The 25953-nt window shown below is 40.7% G+C and overlaps 1 protein-coding gene across 13 annotated transcripts in view; it reads right to left on the bottom strand.

Moving 5' to 3' along the window:
- GRIN2B (glutamate ionotropic receptor NMDA type subunit 2B) overlaps window positions 1-25953 on the bottom strand; it is a 300157-nt gene that overhangs the window by 65224 nt on the left and 208980 nt on the right. For all 13 annotated transcript variants that reach the window (XM_079993351.1, XM_079993359.1, XM_079993358.1 and 10 more), the window contains one exon: window positions 19698-19812. In XM_079993351.1, coding sequence (XP_079849477.1) covers window positions 19698-19812 — 115 coding nt within the window. The remainder of the gene's footprint in view (window positions 1-19697; window positions 19813-25953) is intronic.

Here is a 25953-nt window from a genome sequence, read left to right as displayed (position 1 = left end):
ACACGCGCAAGGAGTGTTGCATCAAGGAAGTCGAAGCAACTGAGACCGTTGAGACAAGCATAAAGCCACTGGGTTTCATGGAAAGAACAATTAAATGGTATCCTGGGGAAATGGTGTTGTATCTGGGATGAGCTCTGATGGGCCAAATGGCATTTCTGTGTTCTGAATACCGCCCGTGTTCTTTCGCGCGGAGAAGGGCCTGGGTGCTCATCAATTATTGAGATTGTTTAAAAAGGCATTTAGGAAAGTGCACAGCAGGCAGATTTGCAATTCTACCTCAGTCCCAGCTGGGTTGCTCTTAGAAAGGGAGCACAGTTCACAGCCAGTGAGAAGAGAACAGGGAAAGTATAGGACGGAAAACTGAACTGGGAAACGGGTAACCCAGACCCTTTCAATAGCTTACACGAGGACACAGGGCAAGTCCTCATCCCAATGTCTGCTCTGGGTTATTGTTATTATTAACCAGACCTTTTGAATGCTTAAAAATCTGACCTCACAGATTTTTAAGTTTTGCTAAGTCCTATGCATATTTTATTCTCTTAAAAAAATGACTTTTCAGAACTGCATTTAATTTTATCACCCATAGAAGCCCTTTTGGATGTGCCACAGAGTGCAGTTGTCCATCGAGCCACAGCAAAGAGAGCCTTATCTGTGCTGCATCCACACTCTGGAATGGCCTCCCTGCAGAACTAAGGTGTGCCGCAACAGAAACATTTTTGCCCCATGCTAAAAACTTTGGTTTTGTGTTCCACTATGCTCATACAAAAGGGTATTTGCTGGCCTAGTTTCCATGTGTTTCTACTTACTTGCTTTCCGAGCCCTCACTCAGTAAAACTTCTGGCATTTTAATATGCATATATTTATAATGGCTTCCAGACATGGTTAGTCTGTCTTGATTCCCATGACTCTCTGGACAAAGACCCTTAAAATTAGGACAGGATCTTTAAATTTCTATGATTTTACTTTGCAGTAGGTTCCTAAAATACAACGTTCCAAAAATAAACAATCTCTTTCTAATCCAGGTATCAGTCAACTGTCTTCATTTCTGCAAATGAGACTAACACTCTCAACCAAACGTCGCCTTGTTAATCTAGTATTCCACAAATCTTCAGAAAAAGGTTCTAGCAAGTCATGGCTTTTTTCTAAATAGCAACATTTATTCCATGTGTTCCTTTGACAAGTCCCTTTATTCCTCAAGGTGAAAATTTGTCTATATGTACTAATGACAAGTTCAGAAATCAGGCTTTTATTAGTATTCTGTAACCACTTACTAACTAGGAACACAAACTGAGCATGCATTCAGATTGTTTTAGATTCAGAAAAACAACTACTGTACATTGTTATCAAATGGATACACATTTCTGTCTACATTATGGAAGGGGTAAACGGCTCCATGCAAGCATTTGCTGAGCCCAATCCCCCATAAAACAACTGACTGACTGCATGAGAGAGCAAAGGAATATAATAAAAAAAAGTGTCCTCACTTCCTCCTCCCACCCCCACCCCCCAAATTTATTGCAAGTTCCCACTTGCTTTCTTTAAAGCATCCTTTCTTTAAAGGATGTTGGTCTAGCCACATGAATGCACGGGGTTCATTTCAGCCACCTGTTCCTGTCTCTCTGAGGTCTTGAGAGCATAAAGAAATTTTGAAATGGGACTATCTGGGTATTACAGGCACTGAAATCCGCATCCTCTTATCATCATCCCATATGCTGTCAGAGGACTGCAGTGTATGTATATGATGTTGCAAAGCTGACAGCTTTTCCAATGCGGTGAGGCTTCTACGCAAAGAGCAAGTGCCAAATGAAAAGTCAACATTGTATGCCCCCACATCACCCTAACATGGGCAGATTCAGTTGAGGCCACAGATAATTCCATTCAGTGAACAAAGCACAATTGAAGTGGTTTGCTACCATTCCTGCCTTAAAAAGAAAAAAATCACTTGGCTGGTCTCTATCATAATAGCTTGAAAATAATTAATGAGCTTGTAAAAGAATTCTCCTCATTCAAGTTTTCTTACGGTGCATTAGTATTTTCATCCTTTAAAGTGGAAGCCCAAACTTCTCACAGGGGCAGGGTGTGTGTGTGTGTGTGTGTGTGTGTGTGTGTGTGTGAACTACCACAGGATATTTTGAACCTAAACATTCCACTACTTCATGTTTAATTGCTTGATCTTATATGACCATCAGTCGGCACACACGAAAAGCCATTTTTAGATAGTGTTTTGCAAAGCTCTAGAGAGAAGGTGATCTACTTGTCACTATATAACAATGTGCTAATATTAATCAGACACTGTGAACATGATAGTATGATAGGTCCTCCCTCGTGAATTTCCTTGGAAATCATTTTTGCCACACATTTTTGGTATACAGTACACGTTTTAATTACAACTCCCAACCCCAAGTGTACCTTTCCATATGAACTGATGCTTGGCTTCTGACCTCTTGCAGAAGGACCTCAAAAGTCAAAGGTCACAATTCTGTGCACTGTTACATTTGCACATACTTAGAATTTGCACTTCCCTTTATGCCTGTTTCCATTAACTAAATTTTGATCAGTTCAATGTATTATAACTCTACTCTTAACTTTTTTTGGAAACTACCCTGGGCAAGTACTGTTGGAAAGCCAGGCTAAAAATAAATAAATAGCTTTTAAAAAAAAAATCTCTTAATTAAGGTAACAGTGTGGAACTAAAGCAGGGATAGCAGATCAACCTATTTCTGTTCTGTGTTAGTTCGGCTTGTGCTCAATCCTAGGACCATTCCATCCTGATTCTTGCTGTCAGGGGCTCAGGAGCAGAGGCACAGGGAAGAGAGGAGATGGAGAGCGAAGGGGAAGAATCCGAGGGGAGCGTAGGAGAAGAGGACAGTGGACCGAGGGATTCCATGAGCCTCTCCAGCGAATCGGAAGATTCACAGAAGGGGGCGCCAGTGGCCAGGGGTAGGGGGTTCCCAAGGGGAACGCCCCAGGAGCAAGGGGGCAGCAGGGACTCCCAGAGCAGTAGCTGGAAATCAGGACCAGCTTCCCCACCAGAGCAGAGTGGGGGGGAAGAGTCCCAAGGATCGGGGCCAGTGCATTCCCCACCAGGGAGAGAAGATAAGGCAGGGCTGACCACGCCTCCATCAGAAAGTCGGACAACGGAGGAGAGGTCAGATCCGGCCAGTGTCCCAGAAGAGGGAAGCAGTGACCGAAGTAGTGTAACGGTTAGGAGAAAGGTCACTGGGTTGGCGCGAGAGGCAAGTTCAAATGTACAGGAGCGCGGGACAGCAGAGAATGAGGATTGGGAACTGGGTCCTAAAGCCCGCCGGAGGGAGGGGGAGGAGCTAAGCGACTCAGCGTCGGAAGAGTCCAGAAAGGGCAATGCCCCAGCGGGCAGGAGGACCCAGAGGAGGAGAGAGCAGCGTAAAAGGTGGAGCAGGGCTAGGATCTTAAACTGGTGTCATAGGGGAGGAGACTCAGACGGGACTTCGCCGATCTAGGGTTTAAGACGTAGGGCTGCACGCTGTGGCTTTGAAATGGAAACTGAACTTCAATAAAGACTTTTGTACATTACTACAGCCTAGCGTTGGTCCTCTGTGAGCTGGGACCTAGAGGCAGCTCTGACACTTGCGTATTTTTAAAATAAAAACATACAGAAAAATTCTTCTCTTAAATAGTACACACTTTATATGCAGCCCCAATACTAGGTTTGGTGTGCTTTTCAGTGCATTTCCTCCTAAAATATACATTTTTATGCATTCCTCCCACATTTAATAAACATTTGTGTTCATATTTTTAAATCTAAACAAATTCCAAATTCAGAGAAGTGCTTAGTCTGACTGATAGTTGTGTTCCAATTTATATATAATACAGGTCCAGTGATTTCAAACTGCAAACCAAACTAATGTCTCTTCAATGCCCGTTTACAAGAACCTCAAGATATTGCAAAGAAGCAGATGCATCTGATTACAGTATAGGTATTACAGAGTATAGGTATATACGCTTAATGTGGGTGCCTGAACCTTCAACTGTATTTTCCCAAGCTGACATACAAAACAAAGCAAGGCACCTAGAAATGACTCTACTTTACAAGATGAAAATACTTTACTGTAAGAAAACTTAAAAACTAATGCAGAGAAAAAGCTTATTCATTATATTTAGATCTGCTCTTGGGACATAAGCACTTTTTACGAGAGTAACTCCAACAACTTTCTAATCTGCTCTTTCCCATTAACCTATAGCCCATATTATTTGCTACCTTTAATCCAAATCATTTGTTTAAAGCTACAGTAATTACAGGTCAGCAACTGACAGGACCAAATCCAGACTGGAGGGAGGCTTCTTCTACCTGGCCCACCTGTGGGAATATGGTCATTTGTCCATAAGAGCATGGGCAAAAGTTTATTATTGCAAGGATGATTTCATAGCAGAAAGCATTGCTTGGAGCATGATCAACGCGTGGACAGCTCATGCCATCCGATGATTGGTTCACGTAGCATAGCATGATCAACTGCGTGGTCTGGTGTGAGAACATGAGACTAATGTATTGTATTGTCTTTTATCTGCTGACTGAGGCAAAGTTTTCTTCTTGAATTTGTATCTTTTCGTGGACACACAATAAAGGCTGGGGCTACAGCAGCTTCGAGAGAGAGCTGCGGCCAGATTTCTGCAACCCATCATGGTGTGAGACTGATTATTTACGGATGGCGAGCGGGTTCTCGTCACCCACCCATGTGAAGAAACTGCACCTGAGGCTGCAAGCAGTACTAGACAAAAATGTGGGCAGGAAGAACAATGAATGGGGCAGCATGGCAAGCGAGAAATTTATAGAAGAATGTCCACAAGCTGGTGTGTAGCCTGCCACTGCACTGCAGCTTTCCAAAACAACCATCTAAAACTACTATACTTTCAATTTTTTCTCCTGATATAAATAAAAGCATTTTGCTTTTACACAAATTTCTCATATCTGCCCTAGAATCTAGTTATTTACATCTATGGAACATTTAGTGGAAGAATCTGTAAGATGCACCCTATTGGAAATTAAATTGTATTGTTGTGTGCCTGCAATTATCGTGAAGTAGTTTGTAACCATGCAGCAATTTCAAATGCTTCAAGTTATTTTAAATACTTGGATCGAAATCCAGATGTTGACCAAGTCAGCTGTGTTCTAAGAATGTATTTCAACGAGTTGCTTTCCTCTGATTTTTATTTTCTGTTGTGGGGCGGGGGAGTCACTGGAAAATTCCATCAATATAAGTGGAGCATGGATAGCAAGCATTGGGGGACAGCTATATGCCTCAGCATTCAAAGAGAGAAACTGAATGGTAAAGTGATACGTTTTATGGGCACAATGAATTTAAACATTTTGCAAGCTCCGTTTGCAAGCCGCCTTACCAAAATATAAAAGGTCATACACCAACACTCTGGCTGCATTCATACCATTCATTTAAAGCACACTCACACCATGGGAACTGTAGTTTACCCCCTCACAGAGCTGCAGTTCGCAGCACCCTCAACAACAACAGTTCACAAAATTCTAGGGGTGGGTGCTATAAATGTGCTCTTAATGTATTGTACGCTGCCTCATATTTTACTGAAAAGAGAAGAGGGGCTTTTCAAAACAGGCATCAGAAAAGGACAGAAAAGGTGACTTGCTATGAAAACTAAAATGTTCAATGAGGATTGTTACACTATCAGAATAAAATCTCTGCTGGCCCAAACTCCACTAAGATGTACAGATAAAAAATGAACACTTTTGCATTTAAACATCTGCTGCAAGTCATGGGAGAACAGAGCACTCACTGTAAATGCAGCGAAAGCAGGGAACTAAGGAGATATATGTCTCATCAAAATTGGGGACTTAAATTGTCTCCAACATACAGAACACATGCACGTGGTACTCTAACACCAATTTTTATTCATTAAAAAAAATCTAAAACTGCAGGCTATAACCCCTGAAAAAGCCTAGTTTAACTAGCCTAGAATAAATGAGCTAGGGTTATCATTCTGAACAGAATCTAATGTGAGACAGTTCATTCCTTATAGAAGGAGAAGTGTACTAACTCTGAATTAGAAAAAGACCCTTCAGGGTTTTGGGGGTCAGGCATCTAGAATGTGGGTCTTGTCGACTTGTAGACTGTGGGATGTGGTCTAGCAAGCACAGGGGGTGAGATTTTGGTAACCATCAGCAGAGGTTGGTTGATTAGGGCAAATGGGGTATTGCCCCACCAATCTCAGCCAGCTCCTAGCTGCCTGACTTACAACCAATTAGCAGTAGGCTCTGGCAGTTATTGGCTTAGGCTCCACCTGCTGTTGGTCTCCCTGCCTTCTGTCCTTCCAGTCCCAATGGACAACCACCACAATGGCTTGGAAAGTTGTTCTACAACTGAACAGATACCTCCACTATAGAAGATGTTAGTATATTCAGTTTGCATTTTCTGTAGCTTTGTTTCATCCAAATATAATGCCCTCTTGGATCATTCCAAATAAACCTGTGTTCTTGCACGTTTCCCATCAAATATTTGTAGATTGCTTTAAAGACTGCACCTATTCTTTGTTTTGCAAAACCACATCATTTATACACATGCTAAAAGCTCTTTTAGTAATAGTAGAAACCTCAGCTGCCTAATAGATGTGGGATTTCATTAGAATGCATAATCCTTTATACTGCCTAAAACAGGGTGTGAGACAGGTGGTTTTTTATCTAAACTGGGATTTATAATAGTGCAGGTTTTACTATTATCTTTTGCATGCTTTTAATCTTTCTTCATCTATTTTTCTCCTCCCCGTCCTCTCCCATAACAAAGCAGTGAGTGAATCCCCGTATCAAAGCTGCAAACACTAAAAATGAAATCCAGACTGAAGATAAGGTGGGGTGGAAGTTAACTCGGAGATATGAACATACCTCCCCAGCACCTTGTGGCCAGAACTATATTTTATGAGGCAAAACACAGAGCTATCAACCCTGCATAACTGCCTTGGCACTAATGTGGGAAACAGAAGCATTTGAGAAAGCCTGTCTCTAAGCATCTTCATGCTGCAGATTGCAGGCCAAACTAGATGTGACATAAAATGCATGTCTAACATGCATGTTTTTTATTATGTAAATAGCAACCACTTCAAAGCCTTGAGATTGTAGGGTGGAGAGTTTAACTCATTCGTTCCCTGCCATGGTCCAGACAACAACCACCACCACCCCTTCCTAAGTTGCTATTTGCATTTCAAGAGAAGCCTCGTTGACACCAGTGGGAACCAGCGGCGGAGCATACGCACGCGCTGCCCAGGGCAGGCGCACTCCCAAGGGGGACGGAGCGCACTCCCAGGGGGGTGGGGCACGGTCCCAAGGGGGCGGGGCAAGCTCCCAAGCAGGAGGGGCACGGAGGGTGCCCTCCCAGGTGCAGGATTGCTGCTTGGGTGCATGGAGCGGCGTGCGTGCCCTGCAGCTGGGGGCAGAGCGAGCCAGAGCAAGCCGCCGATAGCGGACATTCGGCATGCTGCCCGCCCGCAACTCCCAAGCCTCCCCCAAGCTGTCAAAACGAAAGGGGAAGGGAGGAATGCCACCGGCAAAGTGGAACAGCTCCCTGCTTCCCCCGATGGCTCGGAGTAGGCTTGGGAGTTGCAGGCGGGCGGTGCGCCAAATGTCACCCCCCTCAGCGAAGACACCTGGGATGGTCCGCCCCCACCACACCCTCCTTCCTCCGCCCCTGATGGGAACGTCTCCTAAAATACAAACAGCAGGTTCAAATTGGTGATTTTTACCAGGCCTATAGCATGTAGAGAAAGAGTTAAACTCCTACTCCACAATCCTGAAGCTTCGTCAGAGTTATGGTATTTATTAAAGATGTCCACATTAATGGCATTCACACAATTAACATCACATCCAGTTTGGCTCTGGGGGCAGAGATGAAGAAGTGAAGAGAGTGATCTTGGCTGCCCTAATGGTGACAGAACTAATAGTACCAGAACATGAGGAACAGGCTGTCGCTAAGGTACTATGCAGGACCTAAACCACTGAAGACTTTATGGGTGAAAAATAGCAACTTGGCTAGTGTCCAGAGGAAATCAGGGCACCCAATGGGGTATTGAGGTAACCAGGGATGAGTCTTGGGGCAAGTATAGATTAACTGTGCCTTGATATACTTCATTCCTGGCAGAAAAACAGGAACTATTCTGTTGTGTCTAGACAACTCTGACATGGAAAGAGCTCACATAAGCTAAGCAAATTTTGATCCAGTAGCTAAAATCCAGCCAGGCTCCTCAGTGCAGGACTGAGCAGGTGCTGAGCCATATGACCCAACAACTCTTGAGCCAACATGCCTATATTGAACTGAAAAAATGAACTTATTCAAATGATGTTGCATAGAAGTAGTGCAAAGCAAAGAAGCTGGCTGCATATTGTCATTTAGAATCTTCTGGTAGTTGTCCCTAAAGCTGGTGATGATAATTCAGGGTTGCAAGCAAAACTGCAATTCAGTTAATTATGTGCTGCTGACTTGAAATTCCTTCTTTGTTTGTGGCTGTTGGGTACTGTAGTATCCCTCACTTTCTATTCCAAATTACTGCGCAGGGCTGTATTTTGCAGCACTGATTTACTCCTCAACGTCAAGAGTAAGCAATGCTGAAAGAATACCTGTATTTAATTTTTTTGTGAAGCATCTAGGATCCTTCTTAACAAACAGTATAATAAAAAGATACATTGTCATCATCTATAGTGGATATGAAATATGTCCATCATAAACTGTTTCACAGGTGAAGCTGACAAGAATATGGCTATCACTAAACTATACCTTGGTGCATAAGAACGGAAGATGTTACGGAGCACAGTAAATTCATGAGTATTAAAATTTAAAACCCTGTAAAAAGCCTGACTCTGTGAAAGATGGCACAGCTCTAGAATATAATCAGAAAACTGAAATCCAAGCAAAACTATGAGGCAATGCAAGAGTGAACACTAGAGTCTAACATTACTGATGGCAGATTGGAAATCCTTCAGACTCACGGGCACGGGGGCAACAAACAGCACAGATACATTACATTCATAATCAATGACATCAAACACACAGAGGAGTTCACAAAACGTGAGTGTAACATGAGCACACTGTAAATATAGTAACAACCACCACTGCCCATCAGGCAGTGTAGCAAATACCATAGAAATCCAAAGAATTACACAGAACAGAAGCACAGTAGACGAAGTGCAGCCCTTAAAATGATGAGAAATTATTTGTTTCTATCATTTATAAATTGCTTTCCATAAGTTCCAGAGTGATTTAACAATGAAAACCTTGACAATGAAAACATGCAATTTTAAATGCAATACGGATTAAAATGCCCACTTAAAAGGCTTGTTGGAAAAGGGTAATCTCCAATAAGTGCCAAAAATATAACAGAGGTGGTATGTAATGAGAAGGAGTTACAAAGAATAGATGCCACCACACGTAAGGCCCTACCTGTAACACAACAGACCTCCTGAAGAGATGTTACCTGCAGGAAGCCCTTTACAACAGAGCACAGTAATCAGTTGGATATATATGTAATGAGACAATTTTTTACATCCAAAAGATGTCCCAATGGGTGGGGAGGAGAGAGGGAAATGCTACACTAAAACAAAAACAAACCAAGTTTTTCAGTCTACTGCAAATAAATATTTGGATGATGGCAGGTAACACATTTGGTTTACGATGGCAGTAAATAGATGAGAGGGCAAACAACAACAGGTTACCAACAAGATTATGGGCTAACCAAACCAGTATCTGCGGTGGGAGAATTGGCTCTTGGCAGGCTGAGTGAAACTTACAACAGAAGATGTATTAATAGTATATTTTGCCGGTTTAACGTCTCAGTGAAAGCAAACCTCCAGCACTAAAAAAACAAAATAGAAATAAAAATTCCAGGGCACACTGAATATGCAAGTAAAATAAGGCATGCACCCTTCCAAAAGTCCAAAGGAGAAAACAATCATCTCCTGTTAGTGAAACACAGCAAGTAAGCAAACGAAAAAAAGCCAAGGACTCTCAGGCCAAGAAACAACGTCAAAATGAGACACAGTCTCAAGCAAATGGAACAGAACAGACGAAAACACATCCTCAGGCTCTGAGAGCAGTTTTATTCTCTGCAAGTTTCCTTAAGCACAAGCTAGGCCTGCTCTTATTGTTAGATTTTCCTCCTCCTGATTTTCTGCAAGCTTGAAAATGTTAGGGCAATGAATGTTCCCTTGTTTCTTCCTGTTGCTATTTGCTAATGTACCCAGCAAAATGTATTAAAAAGCAGAGGTGGGCTCATTCAACAATGCCTCGGTGGTTCATTTTGTTCATTTGTGGTTAAAATGTGATGTTTATTGGCTTCACTGATTTACAATAAAGCTGAAGGTGCCAACATATAGAGAAATGCATGTCAAGTGCGGCACCTGGGGCTCCCAGAGAGATGCAGGTCCTTTTCCACTTCCCTGATACAACTGATGCAGCAAAATGAATTTAAAATATCACTACATATAGAAAAATGTCACAACACCTTAGAAGGAAGGGGCTTGCATTATCTGTGTATCTTGAAACAGTAATAAATACATCTCAAGTGGTTATGCACATCATGTGTGTTATTGCAAAGATCCATGCCAAAGCACTATACTGTAAAGAAAAACAGTATCATTGTCCCCGTGCTATATGTTGGGCATGGGACAAGAGTTGGACTGAGAGAATGATAGCTTGCCTAACACAGTGAATCTATGGCCGCATTCACACAACAGTTTATTCTGTTTTCCTGATGTTTCCCTAGCTGTTAATATCTGCATTATATTCGAGCCTTCGTGCTATATAAATGCCATTTCCATCAATATACTGGAATATTGTGCAATCTTAGCACTAATTATTATTTGTGTATTATTTTATCATTTCTTAAATTTCTATACCACCCTTCCTCTGAGGATCACAGGCGGTTTCCAACATAAAAACACAAAAATATATACAAACAAAAGCAATAATCTTCCAACCCACCCCACACTTTATAAGGCCATAGACTGCTTAATTAGCCAAAGGCCTGGGACAAGAGAAATGTTTTTGCTTGGCACCTAAAGACATATAACAAAGGTGCCAGGTGGGCCTCCTTGGGGAGAGTATTCCATAGGTGGGAGGCCACCTCAGAAAAAGCTGTTTTTTGTGTGTTGACGCCCTCCGGAACTCTCACAGACAAGGCACACGAACAAGGGCCTCAGATGATGATTGCATGTCATTTCCATGTAATTCGCAGTCTTTTTTTTAATAAGTGCTAAACTCATGCTATATTTTGATATATTTCTAAAAGTGGTTTTTATGTTGTGTGAGAGCTCAAAAATAATGTGAAAATTAGCAGTTAGGGAAATGTCAGGAAAATGGTATTAACTGTTACGTGACTGCAGCTTATGTCTGAGGTGAATTCTGCAATGGGTTTTCCCAGGACACTCTTGTGGCCGTTGTGTTATACCAGCAGAAAAATTAATCTCAGTCAGTCAGGAAAAAAATAGATTATTATAAACTGTGGAAAGCTTTGGGACAACATTGATGGTAATGAGTCACAAAAGCTGGGTTGATCAGTGCATCCTCTGCGCTTCCACTGGATTTGGGAGACATGACTCACTATAGCAATCTTTGACAACCTGACTACAATTCCCATCACCCCTGGTCATCTGTAGGGCACCTAGCTGGTGAAGACTGCACTCTGGCTTTCAAAAGAAATGAGGTCCTTTGAGGAAATGAAGAGCTACCTCAATACCTGCAAACCCTTTTAATTTGATACCTCTTGACAGGGCTATTTTGGACAAAAGCCACTCAGAACACAATACTTAATTTATTGCAGGGTTGCTCTAAAAGCCATACATAATATTCCTGTGCTAAGTCTAGCTGAGAATGACATAGGATCAGCGTCACCTGGTGATAGAGCACGTGCTGTTTGCTTTTTTAAAAAAAATTCATTCATTCATTCATTCTTATTGTAAAATTTTATCTCTTGCCTTTCGGCAAAAGCTTCCAAATCGCTGTTTTGGCACAATCCTCAGTGGCAGCTAAAAGAAGTAAAATTAGGCCATGCAATGAAAAAGTAGATAGGGCTTGTGCACCTTTAATAGTCGTGTGGAAAAGTGAATTTCCACAGGTGCAAACTACACCTGCTACAAACATCACTATTAAATGTACACAATCCCTGTTCCCTTTTCCATCTTAAGCATGGACAGTGCACTTTTGCAATCCTTAGTGTGGCATCTACATTTTTTTTTTTTTTTTTTTTGTGGCTTGCAGCCTAAATCTTGAATGCTGTGGACTGTGCACACTTCATTAAAGAATCTGACAACTATAGGAAAAAATCTGTATAAATGGGTCACTGTCAAAAAGAAAGAAAGAAAGAATAATAAAAAAAGCTCAGGTTATCCAAAGGTACTATGCAAGGCTGCCTGCTTTCTCCTCTTCCTTTCATGTTAGCCACTGAGCCTCTGGCAACAGAACTGAGATTTAACATAATACATTCCTGGGGCTAAAATGAAGGAGAAAGAGGGGGGAAATTAAATTATATGCAGATGATATAGTACTTGCAGTAAAAGAACCCACTGTTTTGCTGAAGGAGTACAGACTGAAATTCAAATATAAGGGAAAGTGGCAGGATACAGATTGAACATAGACTAAACAGAAATAAAAGGCTTAAATATATCTACTAATCATAAAAAGCAGATACATGAAAATCATATCTGTCTACTATTGGACAGCCAAATCAGTAAGATACTTGATTATAAGATTATCAGATGAGATATAGGACCTTTATAACAACAATTACAAACACTTATGTAAAGAATAATTATGGTATATTTGTTGCTAGAATGGCAAAAGCCCACATTTTTTCATTTTCGTATAGGATTGCTGTTGTAAATATCAAAATTTTAGTTTTTATTTCAACATCTGTAAATGCAAAAATCTGCAACAATAACTAATAAATAAATAAATGGCAATAAATGACAATGACGTTTATATGGAATAATAAAAAGCCAAGGTTAAAGGCAATGGTATACAATGAGGGGAGGAAGAGGAGGGCTTCAAGTGATGTATTTAAATTTAATATAGGCTGCAAGTGCCCTTAGTTGGTTGATATACTGAATGGTGTGTCCCTATGATGGGATGTTACTTTTTGAACAAAAGCTGACTGATGTCCTGCAGCAAAATTTACTATGCAGACATCATAATGTAAGATCACAGAAGGTTAAAGATAATACAGTAATATCTAACTTACTAAGAATCTGGGGCCATTATAAAAGACTATTGAGCCTGAATCCCTCGCCTCTGGAATGAATTGTGGATAAGATGATAGAAATGCAGAGAAGGTTTAAGAGGTGGGGGAATAAATTGTTTAGAATCCAAGGCCTAGCTACACAAGAGATGTGACAGAATCTGAAGAGCTTATACTGAAGACAAATAAATATGTGTTGGCAAAGATTCATTAATTATAGTTCAAATACAACACAAAGGAAGAACAGGTCAAAGACCATATGCTCAAATAGGCACAGAATATCAGCAAAAATATCCTGATGGAAGTGTGGGGAAAGCTTTGGATCTTGAGTCTTAGATCCCAAAATATTGGAATCAGAGAAATTATCATGTCCCAATTATATACTATCCCTGTATATACTATATACTATACACACAAAAAATGGTAATTATCTAGCTCCTTGCTAGAAATGCCACTAGGAGAAGGGAGAGTTATTTAATCTGTGGCTGGATCTAGACACATAAAGAAAAACGTGTTGTAAAGCTCATAATGCAAAATCACATCACCGAAGAATCAAACTCTACAGCACCATCTGGTGTAACAGTGTTATAATGCTTGCTTTTTTTAAACTAATGTAGCTGAGTCCCATCTTGGAAATGTGAATGGGGGGGGGGGGGAAGGAGAATGGTTAAAGATAAATTGATCAGGATTCTGGGCCACAGAATTCTACTCCATCCAATAGTGTATTTGCAAAATTACTTGGAGGCATCAGTAAAATTTGGGCATGTGGAAATGGTTTCTTATTTAATAGCAGCAACCAGAATTCTGTATGCAGGGAAATGGAGGTCTAGAAACATCCCATCTATTACAGAATGGGATAACAGATGTCAGGAGGATACCCTGAAAGCTAAGAGAACATATTTCCTTATGTCAAGAGAACAGAATAATTGACAGGGCTGTTTTTTGTTTAGACGGAATGTCTTTATTCCACATTGTACGATAGGTTTTTCTGCCAGATGTTAGTTATAGATTTAAAACTGTATGAGTGTGAGAATTAAGCTGTTTAATTATTTGCTAATGTGACTGTCAGCTTTAAATTAAAGAACAGAATTGTAAATAATTTATTAAAGGTCATGTTTGAGTCTTGCTTTGTATTCTGTTTATGATGTATCTATATTGTATATCAATAATTAAAACAATACCATATTAAAAATATTAAAAATAAAGGATCTGGCATCAATTTTCACATAAAGTCATTAGTGGCATCCCTACAAAAGAGGCAGAGGTAAAAGACCTGCATTTGTCATAAAATAGATGTTTGATTATCTTATTCTTCTGAACAACAAAAGTAGGTCAGTAAAAATTAGGAAAACTGTTTGAAACCTGACCAAGAAATTTTATAATTAATTACTTTTCCCTATTCAGAAGCTGAGGGACTCCATGAGAAAGCTACGCTTTAAAGATTCTATTGCATTTCAATTATTAGATCCATTCCTTTAAATAATTTTTTAAAAAGCTAAGATTGTTTTTGTGCTTGTTAACAATGTTTGAGTAGTCAAAATTTAAAGATATCAATCATCTTATGGACATGCTATTTGTAACAGAAAAATCCAGACAATAATCTTCACCAATATGTTTTCTTTAATGTGGCATGTAAGCTATGGGTAAGTAAATCAGAAAGACTAAACTGCATATCAGTCTCGAAGGAGGAGATCTGATCAGTTTGCATTGAAGTTCACAAACATCAAATTCTTCAAGTATCCCCAGTTCAAACTAATACAATATTATCAAGTCCTTGTGGTGAAATAGATGACCAGACTCATTTTTGGAGTCTTCCATACTTCCTTTTGTATAGCATCATCCAAGAAAAACCATTCACCATTTAATAAGATAAGAAAGCATCATGGGAAGAACAGAAGATGACATGAGATGTATTTACTAGTTTTCTTCAAGAAAGATACAAAGGAGACTTGTCCTAATAATGAAGGTCAGCAAAAATGTGAGGTTTCCAATGCTTCCTTGCTTCTGCGGAGAGCACTGGGAATAGCACATATCTAATAGAAAATGCATCTCATAACTTATTAAAAGATTCTGGACCCTACTGAGATGTTGTATCCTTGATGCTTGGCATAACAGCGCATTGACAAGGAGTATTTTTTAACTCACAGTGGAAAAGACTCAACCAATTATTTTTTAGGTTAAATGGGATGCAGTGACATGTGGTACATTCCACCTTACTGACAGAGAGTTACATCATAGTGACAGTACGAACATGGGATTTGGTTCTTCCTTTGTGTACCTCACTCTCAGAACCTAACTACTGCGGATGAAAAAGATTGCACCAATCAGCTATGAACGACCCATGTCTTGATGTTTTCCCAGGTATCTGTGATTCCTGCAGGGCCCTGGAGAGGATACCTATAAACTCTGACACGACCTTTTCTGAGAGCAAGCAGAAATAATAGCACACATTACAAGCCCCTGGAGGATCAAAGGGTTTTGTGGTCAGAGAAAGCAAGACAGCCCTGCGTACTTTTATTTTAAGAGTTAATTTGAATATGTCCAGAAAAAAAGGAGAAGCAATGCATGTTTACAATGGAGGCATTAATAAACAAGTGATCATTCAGCATGATTCAGCCAGTTTTCTAAATATGGAGGCAAACAGAAATCTAAGATGTTCTTGAAGGGGAAACATAAAAATTCCAAGCTGAATCAGTTGTAATGCTCTTCAATTCATGCAACAAGAGTAGAAATCAGTGGACAAACTTATTAATAAACTACTGAAGGGAGTAGGCAGACTTGCAAAGTGGAATGAGATTGTGTGCAAGGACTGTGGTTGTCGGGTGTCTCATTGTGACAGTGCTGACCTGGACTCACAATGCTACACAAAATCCATGAAAGGGTTTGTGTAATAACATACACCAAAGTTATAGGTTGTAATTATACAACATATAAAGATTGGACTTTATGAGATAAAAGGATGTCATAATTTAGTTATGAAATGCTGAAAAGGATGTCATCATTTGGTCTAAAATGCTGAAAGCATTCTAAAGTTTGTGAGAGTCTAAGATGAATTTCAGTGCAAGGTTTAAGGTCTCTCAATTTGTTTATTATTGCAGTGTGCTTGATTGTGGTAAAGTAATATAAACCTTCTGAAAGTAATAGAAACCTTCACATGAATTAAATGTACACAGAGATCGCATGACTCCCTAATGTAGGGTTTGTTTTGGGGGTTTTTAACACCACGTTGACCAAGACCCCTATGTCCAGGGAGATCACTCACTGTGCTCCTAGCTAGTTAGAAATGCTCAGCAAGAAAAGCATAATGACAGATTCCTAAAATGTATTGATGCTGCTATCCTGGAGGTATGTACAGCTGGTGCTCTGCATAAAGAAACTTATTCTGCATGATGTTTGCTTTGGTATGCGTAAGGGCAGGGGTCAGCAAACTTTTTCAGCAGGGGGCTGGTCCACTGTCCCTCAAACCTTGTGGTGGGCTGGAGTATATTTTTGGGGGGAAATGAACAAATTCCTATGCCCCACAAATAACCCAGAGATGAATTTTAAATAAAAGCACACATTCTACTCATGTAAAAACACTCTGATTCCCAGACCGTCCGCAGGCCGGATTGAGAAGGCCTTAGTTTTCCTACCCATGGTTAAGAGTGTCCAGGCTCAGTGTTTGCATTCAGTAAAATAGAGCTGCATGAGCAATTGCATGAAGAGAATGGTCACATTTCCATATGAGCAAAGGCAATTTGTTGGAGTATTCTTATTCAGGGTTCCAGCCACCCGTGCCCTCTTCCAGGACACAACTTCTCTCCCTTTCCTTCCAGTTTTCCTTTGTCCCCCATATCCTTCCGTCAGTCAGCATACCATACCCACTGTTCAGCCTTCAGTGGACTGTTTTGGTGTTGCCCATTTAACTTTGCTTCCCCCCCCCAAAAAAAATAATTTTTTTTTTGTTTCTGCAAATCTTAGAATTCCCCCAAGCCTGCTAAGAATTCCCTGTTGTGGATACATGGCTATAGGGACAGGCACTCGGAGAACTAAGTTTGCTATTATTACATATGATTCCACATCTTCCCCACTCTTCCTTTGCACAGCTCAGAGCTGAACACGTATATTTCACTGTGGTCTCTCATTCAGGAAGCTTGAAGTGCTAGACTGGTTCAACATCAGCAGCAGGCCCTCATCATGTGTCTTCAGATCATCCTCTAGGTTATTATGTGAGTGGATTAGGACTGTTACCAGATCAAAACTGAGAAGATTAGTTTTATTAAGCTTATATTCTAAAAGGAGCAAATGCAAAAGAGAGCTCACTGAAATTGCCATTCTTTTGCTGAGGGTGAGTGTAAATCAAATCTTGAGCATTAAAAGTATCCAGCTCCAGTGATGTAGCTGCAGCAGAATGCTCTTCTCTCACACACATAGTCCTAAAAGAACACCTGCAGTATCTGTTGCCAAAGTGATGTCAGCCATTTCAGAGTGAGCTAGATGAAGTGCACAAGAAAAAGTCTCTTTAAGAGAAAAGATTGGCGCTCTCTATCTATTCATATTTAGAATAGAGTAAGAATGGAGAATGTTTGAAAGAAGGCAAGAGAGAGTCAGATAGCATCTCAGAAGGTTCATTAAGCCTGGAAAACATGAAGGATAACCTACTGATGAACAGGGATCAGATGCTTCTAGGGATAAGGCAAGATCTATCAGCCTCTAAGGCAGTGTTTCTCAACCTTGAGTCCCCAGATGTTGTTGGACTACAACTGCCATCATCCCTGAGCTCTAGCCTTGCTAGCTAGGGATGATGGGAGTTGTAGGCCAAAAACATCTGGGGAGCCAAGGTTGAGAAAGGCTGCTCTAAGGCATGGGTAGGAACTTGTGGCCTTCCATATGTTGTTGGACTCCAATTCCCATTATCACCAGCTAGTGGTCAGAGCTGATAGGAGCAGCAATCCAGCAACACCAGGAGTGCCACAGGTTACCCACCTCTGCTCAAAGGGGTTGCATGCTGTTCCCAGGGCTGGACGGAATAGCATCTGATTCCTTTCTTCCATTCACTCCTTCCAGGGAAAGCATAGCAAGCCGTTATAGCTGACTACTCATTATCCACTTGTCTGCATTATGTATCTTGGAGTGAGGGTGGGGGCACTATTCCTTCTGACATACACTCTCTTTAAAATAAACATGAGGCTACAAGAATTAGGGAAAATTCCAGGGGAAGTGGCCTGAGCTGTCACCAGTGTGCTGATGATGCATTTCTCGGCTCTACATGTTTTTCTTTGGCTTCTTATCTATCAGTGGTGACAAATTGCAGAGGGATGACTGTGTTACTCTGTTACATCAAACACACACACACACACACACACACACACACACACACAAAGAGGATTGTGACACTTTAGAGATTAATAGATTACTTGTGCCAAAAGATTTTCATGGGATAAAGCCCGCATCATTAGGTGCATGACTTGTTATGCCCCATTGGTATGTGAGAGTATGTACACAGATATAGAGAAAAAACTGTTTGCATTTCATGGCTTTTGGGCTCAAGTTTCCCATTTTCTTTCTCTCTGTACATATATGCCTAACAAGTTAAACTAATACTCTGTGCATCTGAGATAGTAGGCTTATGTCTCCAGATAAGATTACTGAACACAAAAATTTTATGAAATGTGCAACATGCGGCATATCTAGTATACAGGAGGTTCCAAACTAAAGAGAGACAAGATACAACATTTTCATTTATTTCTACCGTGACATTGTTGTGGTCACCTTGCCGATGATCTCTCAGCCTCCCATCATCTTGTTTTGATAGAGCCAGTTCAATGAAAATAAAGTATCTCCTCTCATATGCTGCAACTGTGCTCACAATTAATCTGCTTAAACCTCACTGGGATTAAATGTGTAATTCTATGCACATTTTCTCAAAAGTAGTCCCACTGTGTTCAACAGAGCTAACTCCCAGTTGAGTGTGCATAGGGCTGCAGCCTAATTACACAGAATGACAACCACAGTATCGTCAGGCTTCAGTTTATGCTCATTCGTAGGCGGAGCCACAACTGCAGGGATGTACAGACTGATCTAGTACCTCCTTACTTGTCAACGCATCATAATTGTCATTGGGTATGTTAACTTTACATGTAAAATGCAAAGGGGTAACTGACACAATAACACCACGTGATCACTAGACTGGCAACATTCAATGGAGATTCGTCAGGTGATTCCATCTCCGAGTGGTTCTGTTGTACAGGAGGGCTATGAATTACAGATTACAGTATAAAATAAAACCTATGGAAGTTTCAGGCAAACTAAAGAAGCATCTCATTACAATATTAACCATGCATGCTCATGTGTTACTCAGTAAACAGCTGTCTCAAATGAACCTCTGAGATGGGAAATGGCTAGAAACTCTACTTCTTGAAACTCTACTAGCCCTTAGAAGAACATCTCTACCCCTTTGCCTCCCAGCCCTAGCCTGAGAGTTACCAAACATATCCTACCCTGTCCCACGTCCTCGTCTTGGTCAAAAGGATGATAACCAATTTTGGGTGCATCTGGTAGCCGTCCTCACTGAAAGACAAATTCCTCCCTTCAAATGTGACATTAATCAGGTACCTAGAGAAGAAAGAAAAAGAAAAGAAGATAATAAAATTAAGGTGCATGGCAAGAATACCAGGAATCTCTCTCTCAGTAGGATGTACAATTTGAAGTGTAAAAAAACCACTGAGAACACTAATGGCTAGCCTGGAGCAGCTGGGAACAAATCAGAAAGGAGAAAGAAAGAAGAGACAGAAGGAAAGAGAAACAAAAGGAATCCATAGATATACAAATATTTCCGAAGAAAGCAGGCCACACAATCTCACCTGTTTCATGAAATGGGCCTTGCTGATGTGATTATGATTTTTTTCTCCAGCTAAATTTCTATTGAAAATGTCGTCATTATTTTATTTCATTTTCTAAATAAATGAAATAGATATTATTATGCAAAGAAATTATCACATAGCCATGTGTGTATAAATATGTGAACATGTATACAATTACTCTGCATAATAACACTTAAATAATAATATTTTTAAACAATTCAATAAAATGCTAATTGGAAGAAAGCCATTTAGTTTAATTGCTTGCCTTGAGCTGAGCTGAGCTGAGCTGAGTTGAGTTGAGGTGGAGGGGAGGGGGTTGCTCAGAGAGAAGACACAGCCCATTGAGTTTTTCACTATATGCACCTGTGGTATTCTTTACACTTTGTGTTTCAATCAACTAAGTCCTACTCAGAGAAGTTCCATTGACATTAATAAACCTAAGTTAGTATTATACATTCAGTGGGACTACCTGAGCAGGACTAGCATTGACTATCGCCCACTATACTTACCTATTAAAACAAATTAAGTAAGCATGTACCGTAATATTTGTAAAAGTATGTACTTTTTATTTTGCCAAAATTCAATAAACAGTTTTCACTCCAACAAAGATCTATTTTTACTCTTTCTTCACTTACTCTAATATAATTGGTTAACCAACTGTGTAATCCAACCTAGAATCCACTGCATCATGTGACAGCATTAGGCCCAGTGTGGGTCCTGTTGCACCAGCAGCCAAGGTAAAGATTGCACCAACAGACATGACTGCACAGTTATACGTTTTATGTTCCCATTCCTCCTCAGAAGGAAATGATGTTAATCTCTGTTTTATGGCATATCATATTCTTGCTGCTGCTACCGTGTACAAAAGCTTTTAACAATGCTGCAAAGTTAAATTCCTTTTGCAGCTTAATAAAGATAATAACAGATCAATCTCTAATTTGGCATGTTATTAATTCTATCATATTTCTTATTTTTAGCCAATATGTCCTTGCTTGTTCGCAGTCCCATCACATATGGATGTAACTTTCATCTTCTTCTTTTTCATGTTGCAACATTTCATATAAATTCTACTATATATTGTATGATGTTTTGCTGGAAGTTAAAATACTTTTTTGCTTCACTTGCCCATAACATTAGTACAACAGCATTTCTCATTTAGATTTCCTGTCAGTGGCGTAGCGTGGGGGGTGCAGGGGGGGCCGGCCGCACCGGGCGCAACATCTGGGGGTTAGGGAAATCCACGGGTTAGGAGGCGCAAATCCACGGGTTAGGGGGCGCAAATCCACGGGTTAGGGGGCGCAAATTACTTGCCTTGCCCCGGGTGCTGATAACCCACGCTATGCCACTGTTTCCTGTGAAACTCCCTTATTGCATCCATGACAAAGGAGATGTTCACTTTTAATTCAGATGATGTCCCTGCAAGCCAATATATTTGCAAGTCCAGAAGCTCCTGGGCTCCTGTGTTCATTGTCCACAAAGAACAAAGAAAGTCCCATTCGATATTAACAGAAATGCACTCTGAAGAAACTCGGGGCACTCATGTCTCTGCTGTCACTTAACATGATTCAAAGTTCAGTACTGAAAACAGGTTACCATCAGTGAAGTCAGAAGCCCCATACTCTACATATGCTCAGCAATCCTAGTGCCACTGTGCTAAGTGAAAAATCTGCTAATATTAGAACAACAAACATGAGATAACAAAATTAAGGTGCGTGGCAAGAATACCAGGAATCTCTCTCTCAGCAAGATGTACAATTTGAAGTGTAAAAACCCCCACGCCTAATAGCCGGCCTGAAGCAGCTGAGAACAAAACAGAAAGAAGCGTAGAGACACAAAAGGAATCCATAGAAATACAAACATTTAATGTGTTGTAAAATGAAGATTTGTTATAACCTTAAGTCACTGCTCTCTGTACTATTGTCATCATTGTGGTTTGGATCCAGAAGTCCCACGAGTGGAACTCTGCTCATGGGATGCTCCCACTGGAGAAAGTGTGGGAGGCCATTTCTGCAGGTTTTTAATGTCCCCTTGAAGCCCTGAGTGCCCTCTGAAAAGGCGGGGGCCCTTTGGGATAGCATGGGAAGTGGTGCTGGGGGCAGCAGAGGGAAATTGACAAAAAAAAAAAAAATCCCCCTCCCTTCTCCAGCAGGAGTCTCAATTCCTTCCATCCACAAAAGAAGGCTATCTGTCCATGGAAAGACAACTCTGAATCTGGATCCAAGCCAATGTAGATTTGAAAAGAAGTTAGAAACAGCAAACCAAAATGGAAAGGATGAAGGAAAGCAAAATGCCTCATTGAACAACGTATCTTCAGAATGATTGACAGCCTGATCCTAAAGATGCTTACTTAGAAGTAAATTCCACTAACTTCAATGACAGTAATTTCTGACTAAATTTGCATAGAATTGGTCTGTGAGGAGCTTATGAATATATGTTGATTATTTTTTTTATTCATGAATCAATTTCCAACTACGAGATGCAAAATATAAAGCATTATTTTTGAAAAAGTAGAGACATATGTGAAAAATGCAGCTTCTGCCAAAACAAATCTTACTGATGTTGGCCCATAATGCTTTCAATAGCTTATAGGGTGTGGCGTGTGTATAAACATAAAATGCCCCTCAGCATCATCTGAGTCAATAAGATTAAGAAGAAGCAGAGCTGACAACAACAGAAAAGGGGTGCCAGATTGTTTTGTTTTATTTCCCCCCTCCTCCTGGAACATCTGCCCTGTCAAGAAATTGTGCTGCTTTAAGTACATTGAGATTTTTTTTTAGCAGCTCCAGAATGCAAGCAAAAGGAAGTGAGGCTAACCCTTGAATTCCTCAGCACCTGAGTCAGTTCTGGGCAGTGGGCTGCTCAACAGCATGGGGTTACACCAAAGTCAGTCATCTTTTGTGGGAGGAGTGAGGAACAGGAAGCATTCTCTTTGTTGTATTAGTAGTAGACCACTCTCTGGGTGAGCTCCAGGGAAGGAGCTGTGTTGGGTGGAGCTGCCCTGTGCAAAAGGTAGGTTGGTTTCACATACATACTCTAAGGTCAAGTACATACGATACATTTCAGGCATGTGATTTCTTTCAGAGGATCCTGGAAATTACAGCTCTGTGTGCAGTACAGTAATCTACAGTTCCCAGGGTCCTTTATGTGCTTTAAATATGTGGTATGTATGCTTTAAATGTATGTGTGTGTGTGTATGTATGTATGTTTTAAATGTATGGTACAGTGGTACCTCGGGTTAAGTACTTAATTCGTTCCGGAGATCCGTTCTTAACCTGAAACTGTTCTTAACCTGAAGCACCACTTTAGCTAATGGGGCCTCCTGCAGCTGCCACACTGCCGGAGCACGATTTCTATTCTTATCTTGAAGCAAAGTTCTTAACCTGAAGCACTATTTCTGGGTTAGCGGAGTGTGTAACCTGAAGCATATGTAACCTGAAGCGTATGTAACCCGAGATACCATTGTATGTATGTACCGGTATGTATGTATGTATGGTATGTATGTATGTATGTATGTATGTATGCTTTAAATGTATGGTATGTAGACAGCCTTAGGGTGTGTGGGTGTCTGCCGTTCACACATGGAGCACAGCTCCTTCCCTGGATCTCACCCAAGGAGGGTTCTATAACTAACACAACAAATAGAGTTGTATTAAATGTGCATTAAATATATGGGGTGTTAGGGGTACTACTCCAGTGGGGGACACATTATGCTCCTTCTGCGGTAGCTTGTCCATCTTTGGTCCCCACCCATGTACTTAGCTCTCACCTGTGGCTCCTAGAAGCTGTTGACATGCGACACTGGCCACAACCCAAGAAACAATTTCAACTGGCTGGCTAAACCAGGTGAGGGTAGCCGATGGGTGTCAAGCCCTTGGTGAGTTAGGGACTTCTACTGTCTGCAAAGACAGGCTCCAGCGGATTGAGCGGATGGGACCAACAGTGGGTCCAGCCGTGGAGAAGACAGGTCTGCACATGCTGTACAGGGAAGTGAAGGGCAGATGGGGCTCATCAACCTGGGAAGGTAGCCCATTTAGCAGAAGGAAAACTCTGATCCTAAACATGCCCTGCCTTGTGGGATATTTTCGGGAGAAGAAAATGCTAAGAACACCCTACGCAAATCCTGAGTGGAGTCCCTAAGATGGGTGGATGGTGCCTTGTACGCCTCCTTCTGGCAACTCCTGCAGCCAAGCTGGTGCCCAACATAGTGCTCTGCTTTCCTTTGGACCACATCAGCAATGCCAAGAAGAGGGTCTTGTCATCTGGGCAGCCCAGGTCATACAGACATACTATCCAGGCTCGCGCCTCAGGGAGGTGACTTAGTAGCTGCTTTCACAGTGGTCTGACTTCACCCCCAGAGGCACACTCCATTGCCTCTTGAGACAGACGGTTGCCAACAACAACAGCACAGTCTAGGTTTCTTGGTTATTTGATTACTTTATTATTTTTATTTTTTTATTTTTTAAATAATATTTATTACTTTTAAACCTTACAAACAAGAAGAAAAAGAAAAGGAGAAAAAAGAAGAAAAAAAACAAAAGAAAGAAAAAACAATACAATACAATATATAAACAATACACCACACAACATTAACGCATTAAACTAAACAAAACAGAACAAAAACAATTTAAAAACATACATCATACCATTTCAGTGCCTTATCTTTCATTCCCTTGTTTCATCGACTTCCTCTCACCTCCCTTTTTGTATTCCACTTCTATTAATTATTTCAGCAATTCCTTTCCATCTTTCACTATTTTCTGTCATATAAATATTTTAACTTATTTTAACCTTATTTCCATTAATACTATAATACTTATTTATGCTTAACTCATTATAACACTTCTACTAAGGCCATATAATTTCATTCCAACATTTTTCTAACACTCATTAATTTTACCCTATTTCTATAAATAAACTTTAAACTTTTTCCAATCTTCTTCCACCGTCTCTTCTCCCTGGTCTCGGATTCTGCCAGTCATTTCCGTCAATTCCATATAGTCCATCAACCTGGTGATCTTCTGTCCGAGGCTCTTAACTCTTTTCCAGGTCCCTTCTGCAAATCTTCTTCGTATTTATACATACACTTTACTTTGTCTTCTGCTGATCTTGTTCTTAATTTCCTTTCTTTGATGCTGAAGAGTAGGTCTCGGGGGAGCTCCAACCTAACAATGTTTTTATTCCTTCTCAACATGTCATCCACATCTCCGTGGTTAAAACTAAAATCCAAAAGATATTTCAGGACGTGTTTCAAAGTCCCTCCAAATCTGCAGGTCCCCACAACTCCAATTTCCTCCTGACCCAGGTCCAGATCCCAAAGGTCAGTAAATCCCTGCATGAGGTGATCTATCCAACTTTCCTTCTCCAGTCCAAGCAGGGTTCCAATCTGACTTTCTCTGAATTCAATCATAGAGGGCAAGAACTTGTAATCATCAAATTGCCTCTGTAAGGCTGGGGCTCTCTCCCTCTCCACTTGTATTACTTTAGGTTCAACAACCACAACTTTCTCCCTCGCTTTCTCCACCATTTGGCATGTCAGAGTAGATTCCTGTATCGGTTCCTGAATAGTTTCTGTGTAGCTGTTCACTTTTTGTCCCAAATTAGTCACTTTTTGTCCCAAAATATCAATTTTAATATTCATCACATCCGTCTTCTTGTGGAGCTGTTCCAATGACTCACTTATCTTGCATAGTGCAATCACTAAGGCTTCTTCTGTCAACATTCTCAAGCAATCCAAGGTCAATCTCACGGTTTTCTCTTGCAGCTGGAGATTCCACCAGCCCAACTCTTGTAACAATTTCAAAGGCTCCCTCTAGAGGGAAACAATTTCTGTTTGTATCAATCCTTTTAAGCACAGTTCAAGCAGTAAAATTAGTTTCAATTTTCAGCTACTTTT

Source organism: Podarcis cretensis (assembly GCF_951804945.1).
Source record: "Podarcis cretensis genome assembly, chromosome: 10".
NCBI lineage: Eukaryota > Metazoa > Chordata > Lepidosauria > Squamata > Lacertidae > Podarcis > Podarcis cretensis.
Note: the sequence above shows the minus strand (reverse complement) of the source record. Positions and strands in the feature narration are given on the sequence as shown.